Raw genomic sequence first — 15314 nt, forward strand, 5'->3', positions numbered from 1 at the left:
AGTAGTATTAAGATTCATGATCGCATTCAGTTTTATTAAATATATTAAATAGATAAGTCTTCCTACTAATAGCCACTTGGCACTAACTTCTACACTTATCTATTTGTGGCAGCACTCAATTATTGTTGTTTGCTACACTCAGGTTTTCTTTTAGACCCTTCAGGGGACAACGGCCTTGCTACCTAAAAACTGCATGCCAACATCAAACATAGAAGGTACTGTAGCCTTATGTATGCTGTTCAGAGGGATCCTACCTTTTTCTACTGTCTATCTCCTCTCCCTCCTTCTTTCCCTCCCCTTACCCTTACCCTCTTTTCTGTTGGCTAAACACTTTGTGTACGGCCAATGTTTTTCTTGTATGTATGTGTTAAGCGGGTCTTACTGTATTTGATTACTAGCTTATTTATCATTAAATTTTCAGAATATTTCAGAAATGAAAAAATTACACATAATCCAGTTAATTCATTACTAATGAACTTTAATCATTACTAGATGCAAAAATAATGATGACTTGTCATTTGTCAGGTAAACAGATTAATCATAAATTTTGAAATAACATAATGTCTTTAAAACACTGTGAAATTATACAAAACATGATATCTTACAAATAATGAAGCACTTTAAATACTACTACTATTGTAACTGGAGAAATACTAATCTTGTAATATACCCACACTCCAACAGTAAAGTTCAATATTCACTCTATAGAATGAATGTTTTTGGTGGTCTTAAGCCCCCATCTTCAGGTTCTAAAGTTTGAGCATAGAATGTTTGAAATACTTTAGAACCTAATGAATATTCATTTTATAGTGTAAATATTAAACTTTACTACTGGAGTGTCAGTGTATTATGTAAATATATTAAGCACAGAATATAATGCAAATTGTTTACTCTATACTGTACTCTGTTTATTTGTAAGATGCTAACACATTCTGCATTCTGAAGACAAGTTATGATTAGAAACATACTTAAGAAAGCATTAATCTAAATTAATATAGTGAATAAACTGCAAACTAATGACAAAACTTTTGTCAGTGATATATACATGGCTGGTCTGAGCTGTAGGTGCACTAAACAGTCACCTAGGACACAAAAATTTAGGGATGGCATAACCAGCATCAGTTAAGGGTATCTAGAGCACCCTTTAACATGCTGGCTATGTTGCTAAAAATTAGATCAGAAAATCTGCAACAAGTTTTGCAGATTTTCTTCAAACTTGGGCATTTGTCTGCAAAAATTTAAATGATAAAGAAAGTTATTGGGATGATTCAATGAGTGAAGTCCAAATAAAATTGTGATACTGATACATTAAAGATTATTAGAAATCCATTGTAAGCAATCCATGTTCTGGAAGTCCTTTGACAAGCGGGAAACCTGAAAATATGGAATACATTCAGGCTGCAAGAATTAGAAAAGATTCAGACCTGAAACACTAACAATAACCTTTTTTCTGAAAAACACTGGATGTGAGTCATGTGCTTATACTTATAACCCTGAAACAAAAAAAACTAGTCTTCCTAATGGATGCTGCTTGAATTTCTACATCATATGTACATGATGTAGCTTTAGATACCCTTTATGATGTGCTCTAGACACCCTTAACTGATGCTGGTTATGCCATCCCTAAATTTTTGTGTCCTAGGTGACTGTTTAGTGCACCTACAGCTCAGACCAGCCATGTATATATCACTGACAAAAGTTTTGTCATTAGTTTGCAGTTTATTCAGAATATTAATTTAGATTAATGCTTTCTTAATGTATGAATTTCTACATCAAAGAGGTATGGCAAAGTCAGAATGATGTCAAGGCCATATTGGTAGGTTTTTTTATCATGAAGGGTGTGTCTACCATGAGCCTGCTTCTCCAGGCCAGACAATACATATGGTGTACCCAGATCAAAGTTCTTTGCCAGCTGAAGGATGCAACAAAAAGAAAATAGCCACTATTAGTTAATAATTATTAACTAATAGTGGCATAGCCTTCAAGAACTGGCAGAACAAGGCTATATAATAACCATTATTAGTTAATAATTAATGGAAAATAACCAATATTAGTTAATAATTATTAAGTACATTTTAGTAATATATTATATCACATTTTATATAAACTTTATTTGACTTAAATATCACATTGCTTTTTTAAAACTAAATATGTATAACAATGATGTAATTATTTTGATTAAAAACTATATTTTCTGGTAAAGAACAAGAAGTTCTGAAAAAGTATCATTATTCATCATTGCAGTAGAAGTGCTTTTAATAGGAAGCATGCAATTCATGACAAAGTGTAGGCCTACTTCCAGAATTATTTGATTACCTTTTTATGAAAGTGTTTAATGTAATACATATATCCCTTGATTAACACAGATAATTAATCCCTCGATCCTACTGAGTATATCAAAATTGCATTAATCAAAATATGGTGTATATGTTAAATAAAGACAGCTGGTAAAGTCCCGTAAATTAAAACATCTGCCATGTATATAAAGGAATTGCTGCAATTAATTTTGTGCATTAATCAAATCTTGCATTAACCTATTCCCTGGTATTCCTGAAATATCTCAGGTTGAAAAATAATGACATTGACACATTGACCTGTGGACCCAAGATATCTTTTTTCTGCATTGGGACATTTTTGAAATTAGATGTCGCTAGTTGGCATAATTTTTACATTAAAACTAATTTCAAAAATATAATTTTTTTGTTTTTATATTTATTAATATGTCTATTTTGTTTGTGCAAAATAAAAAATAATTTTGGACAATACAATAGCCAAGTTTATTTTCTCTAAAATTTGGAATTTTCACAAGGCTTAATATTGACAAAAATTCAACCTGGAGAGACCTGCAACAGAAAAAAAATTTTAGCATGAAATAGGTTAAGCAAGCGATACTTGTATATGCATTAAATAAAAAAACTTAATTGACAGTAAAAATAGTAAATTTGCTACATTTAACTATAATTAGATTTATTAGATCACATTTATGTTAGAAATAGAAACATAAGATTAATATATTATCATTCTTGTTTAATTACATGCTATTTGTAAAATAAATAAATAATATATATAATTAATTAACTTATCAATTATATATGTAATCCATTTTTGAGTTATTAGACATTTTTTAGTTATAAAATAACTGAATTTTTAAAATTGTTTTACTGAGTATTATATTGTTTATTCATGTATTCATGTACATAAATTTTATAATTAGCAAAAGGATTCCGTGGATCAAACTTAGAAATGTTGGATGGTAAATCAGTTATCCAGGATGAAGTAAAACTTAGAAGAGTGGCTGAAAGAGAAGGTCGCAGGTAATTTTTTTATATTCACAGTATTTGATGATTTTAAAATCATAAATTTACGTATTTTTTAAAATAAATTATAATCTGAAAATACTCAGTTGTAGCTGTAATCTGAGAGCTATATTGCTAAAATTAATTTATTTTATTTAATCAAAAAACACTGTATTTTGGCTTTGGTAGCATAAAATTACAAGAGAAATTTTAAATAACTGAGAAATATAAGATATCACATAATTATCATGCTACATGCATATTAGTTATAAACAATCCTTTTTTCTTCACTATTAAGTGAGTTTTGATGATTAATATATATATATGTTTGGGTCTAGACACCAAAACAATAGTGTAGGATTAAATTTTTGGTGTCTAGTATTTCCTTGTCTAAATGCAATAGCAGTAGTTCTCATCATTTTGCTAATAAAATCAGAATTAAAAGTGACATTTTTACCTTTTTTGTTTATTTGTATCATTTTTTAAAACTAGTGTGGAAATCTGTTTTATATTAATTTAGATAAAATTTGAGCACACTATAAAATACAGTACATTCTAACCCTGTTTATACATTACTCAAAGGAACTGAGAAAAATATACAAATGAAACTACATTTGAATTACTTTCAGAATGAATATAGTTGTTTCTAAAGTATGTTGCAGCACAAATTAACAATGTACAACTGAATTTGTACATGTTATTCTTAACAAAGAAGTTTTAATTTATTATATGTGCTATATAACACATTTGAACAACATATAAAAGGAAAGATAAAACAGTGTAAAATTAAGTGATGTAGTTCTAAAAAAATTGATCAAGTTTTCTTTCTTTCTTGTTTTTTTGATGGACTCGTTCTTGCCTTCCATCTAACTTTAATTGTGAAAGAATGAAGAGTCATTCTAAAGGTTAGCTCTCATTGACAGTGAATAGTGAGAATGAATGAAAAACCAGAAAGCAATTTTTATTCACTTAATGAAATTGGTTCACACTGCAGAATGTGGAAAGTGAAAATTTTTATATGTTGGACTGTAGAACGATTTTCTAAATGGGAAAATTCCCTGAAAATGGCACCACATATAATGTACATTATTATTTGCTTTGCTTTTTCCATTTACTGGTGATTCACTGTCAGTGTAAACTAAGCTGTATGGTACTGAAAAATATGACATATAAGTGCAAAATTATATAAATTGAAAACATACAACTGAAGTGTTTTATAATGAAGAAAGTACTGTGCACAAAATATTTAATGTATAATTGCAAAAAACATACAGCTGAAAAATAAATAAACAGGGTTTGACTGTATTATTAAATAACTTTAAAATTAGAAACAATAGTATAAATCTTTGTATAAATATTTTTTAAACAATAATTGAATGAGGGAGGAAAAACATAATTTCAGTATTCTATTTGTTGTATTCATTATTACAGTCCATTGGGTCTTTAATAGTATAAGGATTCATCATTCATTGAACAATGTAGAGATGTTCTCTTCATATGTTGATTTTTGAGATTCTTCTCTATTGCATTCATACATACAGTAGTTGTGAAAAGTAATGTTTTAATTTTATTCTGAAAACTTTCCTTTTGGTTGTTTATCAAAAATTTCTGTGCATATCTTGAAAATAATTATTCTCTACTTACTATAATTTTATCTTTTTTAATTTTATCTTCTGTCAGATTTTTATCTTTAATTATGTCTTATCTGACATAAGACATATATTTCAAAAATTTATTTTAAAAGATCCCTGAATTTAATTAGATGAAAGTTATGTTAGTAGAATCCTAGGGGCCTGGATCTGTTAGCAGTAGATGAAACCTAAATGCCCTCATGTTGACATAATGATTCCTAGATCAAGTAGAATAAAATATACATGAATGTAAATTACTATATTAAGAAGACAAATGAAAACAGTGCTTACACATAATAAAGCCAATGTTCATCATCTTACAGCAAACCATTTGATGTATTCATTTCTTTAGTTTCATAATAATAATGATAAGTATATGCAAACTTAAATACAACATTTCTTGAATGGTTGATTTATGCTGGACTTGCATTAATGAAGTCATATCTCATTTCTCCAAATGTTTTATAAATTCTGATATATTTTCTTATAACAAAAATACAGTAATATGTTAATTAATAAACAAAAAATTTTCAGATTTGTAAAATATTAAATAATCTAAATTTTATATCAAACATTACCATATTTTACGGACTATAAGATGCACTTTTTTCTTCGAAAAATTGCCTCCAAAATTCAGGTGCGTCTTATAGTCCGTAGCGTCTTATAGCGCACTTTTTTCTTTGAAAAATTGCCTCCAAAATTCAGGTGCGTCTTATAGTCCGTAAAATATGGTAATTATGAAAATATAATATGAAACATGATTTACAATTATAATAATTGCATAAATGTGATAAAACTTGAGTTTTTTTAAAATTTGTCAGCCAAATAGCTGTGCTATAAGTGTTATCCTATTGCTAGATGATTCAAGTTCAAACCTGTTTTTATAATACGTTACAATTTATTGTGAGTAGCATGGACATTATTCTTCATCTCTCACCCATATACTGATCAACCCATTGCAGATCAGACTCACACATAATATGCATAATTGTGGTTGATTTATACTGTTATTGCTTTGCTTTAATTAATAAATCAATCAATTAGATTTTAAAATGCTTTAAAAAATTGTTATGCTTTATTGGAATGAAGATTTCAAAATGTTCACTCTACTAAAGTATAATTTTTTTACAGTTATGGGTTTTGATTGTGGTTTGGAGATTTTTAAAGTATTATTATCATGATGAGTATAAAATAAAGTAAAATAAATTTATTAATGACTCTGTTTTTTATTTATTTATTAAACTATTGAAATATGAATATTAATTATTATTGTTCATAAAATATTAAAAATTTCTATTTTTATTTCAGTTTAAATGGTGATTCAACTCTGATAGTTTTGAAAACTTCTAGTATTGTCTATTGTCTTAAAATTGTATTTTTCACCAGAAAATAATGCTATGAACAATATAAAAAATTACGCACATTTTTCCATATTTAAATAAAAGTTTTATCTTATTGAATTCTAAAAGATGCCATTTAATAACTTTTCAAAAGCTAAAACTTTTTCCTTGTTGTTGAAGTTAATTCAGGATATAATCCTGCAGGGATTTTTGTTGCAAATTTTTTTCTAAGTGTTCTTTTAAAGATCCAAACAGATAAAAATTGCTTGGAATTAAATTTGGACTGTAAGTGATGGCTGAGGACTTCACAGCTGTTGCAAAAATTAGTCTCCTTCTGCTTCAAAGAACTTTTTCTTGAGCAAGTTTCTCTTGCAGACATTGACATATACTGCCTTTCAATCAAAAGTCAGTGCTTTAGATATCCATTGTATAGACACTTTTCTGAACAGAAAATATTTCTGAATGATTGTTTCAACACTAGCCAGGCTGTTGATAATTGCAGCAATTTTATATACTTTCATTCTTCTGTTCTTCAAAATAATCTCCTCAATGTGACTTCTGTCACAGCAGTTGTCTAAATATGTTCACAGGATTCATTCTACACCTGATCTTAGTCTTTGGTAAACTTGTTGCATTAACCACACACACTTCTTTTTGATAACATTTATTCCACATACTTGCCTGCAGTCTGTGACATATTTAAGCCAATTTCATATTTTTAATGCCACTGATGTTCCTACTCACAGAAATATCTTCCAACACCTTGTTGTCTGACTTGCTTTTACCTAAAATATTTATTTCAAAAGATGCACTTATCAGAAGTTGTGAGCATTTGAACTTTGTATGACTGCCACATCATGCACATGTCTGTGGATATCAGGAAGTAAAATGCTAAAAATCATTATGAAACTATTATTATTTGGTGAAATCAAGTAGATAGTTTTGTTATTATTTATATAATATATATTATCACTGATGTGATTTGATAATTTTTTTAAAATTAACTAATTTCTATTAATTTCAAAATTTTTGTTACTCTAATATTAATTGTTGAACAGGAAATAATTTTTGTTTTACTAGTAAATTTATTATTAAATCTAATATTAGTTAGATTAATTAGAAATTTAAAATATTTTAGGATGAGAAGAAGAAAAGCCAGAGAAATTAAGAATTTAATTGTTAAACATCATGATGGTATGTCATCAGATGATGAAGAAATAGATATTGATGTCTTGAAACATAAAGAACAACAAAGTAAATAAATTCCTGATTTTTAAATGATTTTTACATATAAATTCTTGTCAGCTTATTTACTTTAATATACCAAATTTATTACAGTATATTGAATTTCTTTCTATGATGCCAATTATTTCTACATATTGCACCAGCAAATTTTCAGATCTATGTTCATGTGAACAGATCTTGATCATTGGTTTGTGCAAGTTCAGCCTCCATAGTTTTAATGTATTTTTAAGTAATAAGTACAGAAACAAGGTCATAGAATATGTTTTAATATATATATTTATTTTTTAAATTGATATTATTTTAAAAACATAAAAGTTAAAAACTCTTGTGTAATATAAAATTCTTTAAAATTTTTTAATACTTCTAAAAAAGTATTTGTAATTTATTAAATTTAATTTACCATAAATAATTATTTCATGTTTTTTTTATTTGCTATAATCTTCCTCAGTCTGATTCTAAATCTAATCATAGGTTATGTTTATAGATAATTGTTAGAGGTTTTATCTTAAAAAAAGTAATAAACATGTAACAGGTGTTACATGTTTATTACTTTAAAAATATAATAAATTTTGTATTATAATGTGTATAGGGTGTAGATACAAACATTGCATCATGCTATAACTTACTTCTGCTATGTAATTACTAAGTACAGTTGAAGTGGAGTACAGATAATCAATCATTAGTGGCATATTTGTTGGTTTATATGTCATGCACCTTCAATCCCTTCTTTTCATGAGTGAAAAACCTATCTTGTCTTGGATCCTATGAAAGATAACAGTGTAATTTAAATAACAAAGTTGCAAAACTTTTCAAAATCAGTACAAAGCATTTTTTAATGTTTAGTAGTGATGCAATGAATATTCGGTTACTATTCCGCTAAATAGCGAATACCTAAAAACAGGAATAAGAAATAACAAAAACACAGTAAATTAATCATTTTGGTATTTAGATTTAATGTTATCGGGTTAGTGTTGTTTGTTTATATTTATTTATAACTTATAACCTGCACAAAATAAAAAAACAAAATAATATTTGTCACATGTATTCACAATTTATAATTATAAAGATCAGCACACATACACACTTGTTTATTCGAGAATCGTTACACATCTGAGGGTCTGCCTATCCTTCTTTTTAAGCGCTTATCTTTGCTCTTCCTTTTCTTTTTCCTCTATCACTCTAGTCTATGTATGCCTATGCATACATCATAACGTGCGCAGACGATACTTTCAATTCGTCACTGTTCCATTGTAGATTTCCCATTTTACAATTACTTGACTCATAGCCTGGTGATAACAGAGAAAAGAGACTGGTAGGACGTCGGTATAAGTCACAGTTATAATTTCACAGATTTGAGACAGCTTGGTAGCCTGAACAGCCCCAGGCTTTTGCCTGTGCGTGCTAAGTGATTTTCATTACAGGCATTTAGCTTTCCGAAGTCTATGAAAACAATTATTTGGCATTGATGGTCGCGAATTTTGTGCCAGTAAGCTGCCTCGACTTGTTCGATTATGTTATCAACTCAATTTCATATTTATTTTCACATTTTCACTTCGTGGTCCTTCTCTGTTCTTTTTTCGTTATTTACACGTGTAGGTCATTTCATTGTCATCCACATTTGATATTATCACATATCACATACTGCCTTTGGCTCTTTCTTTATCACATACTTTGGCTCTTGTCTGTCTGCTACAACTGTCAAGAATTAACATGATTGGCAAAGCGTAGTGACAGCGGGTCAATAGAGAGCAGGGTCCTTGCCAATTTTCATATGTGTGTTAATCAAGCCAAATAGTTTGGCCGAATATTCGGCTATTTGGCCATGCTCCTGGCCAAATATTTGGTATTCAGCCTGAGGCCGAATATACTGTTCATTGCAACACTAATATTTAGTTAAAATACACAAAGGGGACAAGTGACAAATGGTGAAATTGTGTGAGGCTTCACTGCATGGCTATAAGCACTCAAGACCAATATAATTGTTATTATTAGAATAAAAATTACAAAATCTCAAACTAAATAAAAATTTAGTTTGAGTTATAAATTTGATTTTTATTAATTTGATCATGGCATTCTTATTTTAATAAGAATACCATAAATTCTCATTTAATTGTTTATGTAAACAAACTCATTCAGTTGCTCATTGCTTGTTTAAACACTCATGGATGAAAAAATGAAACATTTTCCTTTTCACACCTTAGTACTAAAAAAACTAGTTTTCACTATGCTATATAATCCATTTTGCCAAACAACAGCCAATAAGAATGTTTTCTCTTCAAAAGTTATGGTGGCATGCAATGAAAACTATATTCAACTGATGGAGAAAAAAATCCATTTTTATATGATGTCTTAGAATATCATCATAAAATTAAAAAAAAAAAACAAGTAAAACAACAAGGCTGTATTTGGGACAAGACTATGTCTTACGCATTTCTAAGTGGGATCACTTCGACGCTCACAGTGGGTCATGTTTTCATTTTCCAATCTTTGGTATCAGTTTTGAGCATGATCTTTGAAACTTCACCAGCCTCAGCCAAGACCATGAGGTCATCCACGATGTATTTTCGGTGAAATTAACCTATCCAATTTCGAAATTTCTCTCTGTTGTGTGTTGCTCCAGGTTGAATCTTTGTCTATGCTAACGAAAATTTCCCGTTTTTGAAAAAAATAATCATGGCTATTGTATTGTCCAAAATTATTTTATTATTTTGCACAAACAATATATGTATATATTAATAAATGTAAAAAGAAGACAAATTATATTTTGGAAGTTAGTTTTAATATAAAATTCTAAAATTATAACAACGTACCATCTAGTTTCAAAAACGTTCCGATGATGGAACGAGATATCTCCAGTCAATCTGTCAAGGTTCGCATGTGGCAACCAGAAATATGTGGTGAACGGGACACGGGACAGGTATATGGGTTTTTTTGAAAGATTAATTTGTCAAAACTCAATTTAGCAACATTCACTTTTCCAACTTCCCAATGCACGTGTTTGTCAAAATTTGATTTACAATATTCATATTTCCAACTTCCCAACGAGCAACGCATGTGCAAATCTCGCACTACTGCCTGTTTGTAGAGAGTGTCGCCATTTTGTATTTTATTTTGACTTTGTTCTCAATCCCCTGTTACCTACAAGTCTGGTATTTTTAATGCATGCATGATTTGGGCACCTAATACTCTGTCTACAAATTGCAACTCCTGACATGTACTCCTTCATTCCTCTAAGCTGGTAACACAGCAAGCAGTACGATTTTATAAACAAGACATAGTCTTGTCAAAAACAATATACAGACAAAAATTTTGGAAGAATTAGAAATTGTTAGTAATTTTAATTTCATCTGCTATTGGACAGAATACTTACAGTACAAAACATCTAGTGCAGAGGTGGCAAACATTTTTGAGCTTGCATACCATATAATGAGCATACTTAGCTATAAAGATGTTTATGCATGCCAAAGTTTTAGAGTTCAAATAACAATATTTAAATAAATTAAACAAATATGTTTTAATTAGAATAAATGTAAAAAAGCTGATTGAGAAAGGATAATCAGATGATAAATTGAAAGGATGATTGAAAAAGCCAGATGATAAATCAAAGTTTTATGATATGTTACATGTCACAGATTCACCACCCCTGATCTAGTGTGATCATTTATTGATTTTGTTGTTCTCTAATAGATATGACTGAAACAGATGAAACTTCCATTTAATCACCCATGGACAATTAAGTGAAACATTTTCTAATAAAAATTCTATTCAAAACAGTGATTTTGTTTTGAACTACTGTAAATGCATTAAACTACATTAAACTACTGTAAATCCTATCCTAATTGCTCATGGGTAATTAGGTGAGGATTTACAACAAGTAACTCTTTATGAAATGCAAATAAATCAATTTCACTTTAACTGTTGAGGTAATTCTCAAAATTTGTGTCAATTTAAAATAAAGACAAAAGTTAAAAACTTTTAAGTATTTAATACATTAAGATAGATTTTCAGAACAATTTTCAAAAATAATAACAACAATAATAAATTTCATTGAAGTATAATTGTAAGTAATAACAAAACTTTCATGTAATGGGCATATACATTAACAGCCTAATTTATATTAACATATCAATTTATATTTGCTGAGATGTATACCTATGTCAAAATGCATTTCAGACCTGCTGGTCCCTTTTCAGTTGGCTTTTCTTATAAACATAAAAACAGAAAAAAATTTCAAACTGATATTTTATTGTATATGTTATATAAAATTTTTCATTAATTCATTCATGATTTTACATTTTTTTTTTTTTTTTTTTTTTTTTTTTTACTTTTTAAACATAATTCAACATAATATAATTCAAATTACAACACTCAACAAGAAATTTATTGAATTACAATAAATTATGTATATAAAAATATTCACATATTTTGAAAAAAAAAAACAATCATTATTTTGAAGAAAAGCTAAGTCTTCATTTCTTGTCCTTCTCAAACCTTCAGGAACAAAAAATCTCCATGGTCGGAGTCAACCATTTTATTGAGGCCTTGGTATGTAAAAACCATTTAAAAAATAGTTCCTATGGGATAACCCAGTCAATTAAGTTATTTTTAAAAAATATATTACAGTTAATATAAAGTATCAAAAGAATAAGCCAAAGACAATAACTATGTATATAAAAATAGTGTTTAGTTTAAAATTAGTGATTTAGCATTTCTTCAAAATGATTTAATGTTTCTTCAAAATATGTGAATATTTTTTTATATACATAGCTATTGTCCTTGGCTTATTCTTTTAATACTTTGTATTAATTGTAATATATTATGCTTTCCGTAAATAAATTTTTCATTTTGTCGATAAAATTACACCCACTGATTAACAACTGTTTTAAAAATTAAAAGTTTGAAGAAACTATGTTGTCTTCTTTCCACCACATCCAATCATCAGAAAACAATTTTAGTTAAAATGACATAAGATGACTTAGTTTCTACAAATTTTTTAATTTTTAAAAAATACCATCAACCATTTTAATTAAAATTGTATATACAGTATATTTTTTAATTAGTGATGTAACGAATAGTATATTCGACCAGGAGCATGGCCTAATGGCCGAATATTCGGCTTGATTAACGCACGTACGAAAATTGGCACGCAAGCCATATTATGGCAAGGATCGCGCACCCTGCTCTCTATTGGCCCGCTGTCACTATGATTTTTTCTTCCAGTAGGTCTAAATTATTTTAACTAATTAATTAAATTATTATTATTAAAGTTAATATGAGATGGAGTCTAACGTCTACCTCTAGTGCCAAATTGGTTTATAATTTATGTAATAGCCGTAAATAGCCCGATATGATTCGGCAGTTGTTGGTATTTAGATGAAAGTTATAACTTATAAGTTATTTTATTTGCAATTGATCTTTTTAACTCTTTAATTAAGCACTAAAATTTTGTTTTTACTATGTATTTATAGACTGAATAGTACCCTAATGATATACTTTAGTGGGGACATATGGTCTAGTTTCTCCCCAATTGTGGAGCAGTTCAACTATATTATTGGGGGGTTTCTACTTGTATTTGTGAAGTTTTGTGATATTTTGTTGCTATTGTTTTTGTCAATATTTTTAAAATTAACATGATTTCAAATGTTATCTTTTGTATATAATGAGAAATGCTCATTCTTTGCTTTATATATAAAATAAGTTATATATTAGTTACTCATCTTTAGAAATAAATAAATAATTCTTTCATTAAATACGATAAGTTTCAATAAAACTTTCCGTAAATCATTTTAAAATATCATAAAAAATATTAAAATATACGCGAATATGAATATAACATAATTAACTAAACAATAACATTAATGCCCGATACATTCTAACCTACACGCCATCAATGCCATAAGATATCAGGCGAGATAAAGGCCATAATATTATTTAATTACGAAAAAATTTAATACTAGAGTTATATGCTATTTCTTTCTAACCTTAATAATGATAATTTAATGTTCAGCATTTCAGCATTAATTAAAGTTACCAAAATGATTAATTTACTGTGTTTTTGTTATTTCTTACTCCTGTTTTAGGTATTTGGTATTCGGCCGAATAGTGATTAAATATTTGGTATTCGGCCGAATAGTGATTTAAATATTCAGTATTCGGTTGAATAGCGAAAAATAGGCCGAATACCGGGTAGTAACCGAATATTCGTTACATGGCTATTTTTAATTGGCTTATCATCAGTGAACATTTTTCAACTGTTTCATATAATTATGCAGAGGCATATCCTACAATAAGGCCTCTGTATAGAAAGACTGTTATTGTTTTCTGATGATTGGACATGATAGAAAGAAGACAACTTACTTTCTTCAAATTTTTAATTTTAAAAAAATACCATTAGCCATTATAATTAAAACTGTGTTTTAGTTGTGACATTAATAGATGTTAAAATTGCATTTTTTTTTTATAACATTTTCTTAGATTTTATTGGTACAGTGAAACCTCCATTAATGGACACTCCCAAACAGCGGACACCTCTAGTCAATGGACATTTTTACAATCCCCACCTTCAAATAGAACATCTATTATATTCATTTCTAAATAGCAGACACTCTAAATAACATACATCATCATTCACAACCTACATTACAAAAACACAAAATTTCACTGTCAATATTCTGAAAGTTTCAATTACATATGGAATATTTTAAAACTAACACAAAGAATCAGTTCAAATATGCTTTCAGAGGACGAATTTCAATCATAGGAGTCAAATAAAGACTGGCTTAAAATAGGAATAGGGGAGGAGCAGGTTGTAAAAAGTTGAACAATATTCTTTATTTCTGAGAAAACAATAATCTGGTTAAGTTCTCAATCACTATTTATCATCATACATATTAATGTTATTAAACTTCTGTCTTATTGTTGGAATTAAGCTTATGGCACTGAGAAACTTTTCTGAAGTTATTCATTCCTTCAAAAAGAACTGTAGTACAGTAGTAATGAAAAAGAAACAGTTTTAAGGTTATAATAACAGTATTTATGTGGTGACAGTTCAAAGGTTGTGCTACAAATGCAATTCGCTGACTACTTTAAAGTATATGAAGATATTTCAGTTTTCTCATATTTATGACAATTTATGGTTGTAGCAGCTATCTGGTGGCTTAAGTGTAATTTTTAATACAGTAGAGAGTCGTTAATTCGAATCAATTGGGGACGGGTTGTTCTGATTAGTGATTTGTTCGGATAACCGATTATGTACGAAAAAATATATTAACCTGTCCGATGTTCAAATTTTTCTCCATTGCGTGTCGCTTCATGTTGAATTTTCGTTGATTTTAAGCCTAACGAAAATTTTTATAATAATAGTCGAGGCTATTGTATTGTTAAAAATTATTTCTTTATTTTGTACATGTACAAACAAAATAAATATATTGAAGAATATATAAAAACATGAAAATTATACTTTAGAAGTAAATCTAGTATCAAAAACGTTTGATTCAGCACGACACAGTCCGACTGAAAATCGTTCGGATAACCGGCGATTCGGATTACCGGGGTTCAGATTAACGACTCTCTACTGTAAATCATTTATTGAAAAAAGCAAAATGTTTGAAAAATTACATCTACTTGATAACTACAAAGTAGACAAATCACTATATTGATTTTTATTAGTTGCTTAGATCATAAATGATGTTATAAATGCAAGAATACTGATTATATTTTTTCTCCTTGAAGTGGCTAGCAAATTGCCTTCATAACTTGAATTCAAACTCTTGTCACCAAAACTTACCTTTGTCCACCCTTCT

General features: G+C 28.5%; 1 protein-coding gene across 1 annotated transcript in view; it reads left to right on the top strand.

Moving 5' to 3' along the window:
* LOC136968257 (PAX3- and PAX7-binding protein 1) overlaps positions 1-15314 on the top strand; it is a 101377-nt gene that overhangs the window by 57698 nt on the left and 28365 nt on the right. Inside the window, exons 10-11 of the mRNA XM_067262244.1 lie at positions 3215-3314; positions 7406-7521. Of these exons, the coding sequence (XP_067118345.1) occupies positions 3215-3314; positions 7406-7521 (216 nt within the window). The remainder of the gene's footprint in view (positions 1-3214; positions 3315-7405; positions 7522-15314) is intronic.

Source organism: Centruroides vittatus, unplaced genomic scaffold (genome assembly GCF_030686945.1).
Source record: "Centruroides vittatus isolate TY-2023 unplaced genomic scaffold, ASM3068694v2 contig_1422, whole genome shotgun sequence".
Lineage (NCBI taxonomy): Eukaryota > Metazoa > Arthropoda > Arachnida > Scorpiones > Buthidae > Centruroides > Centruroides vittatus.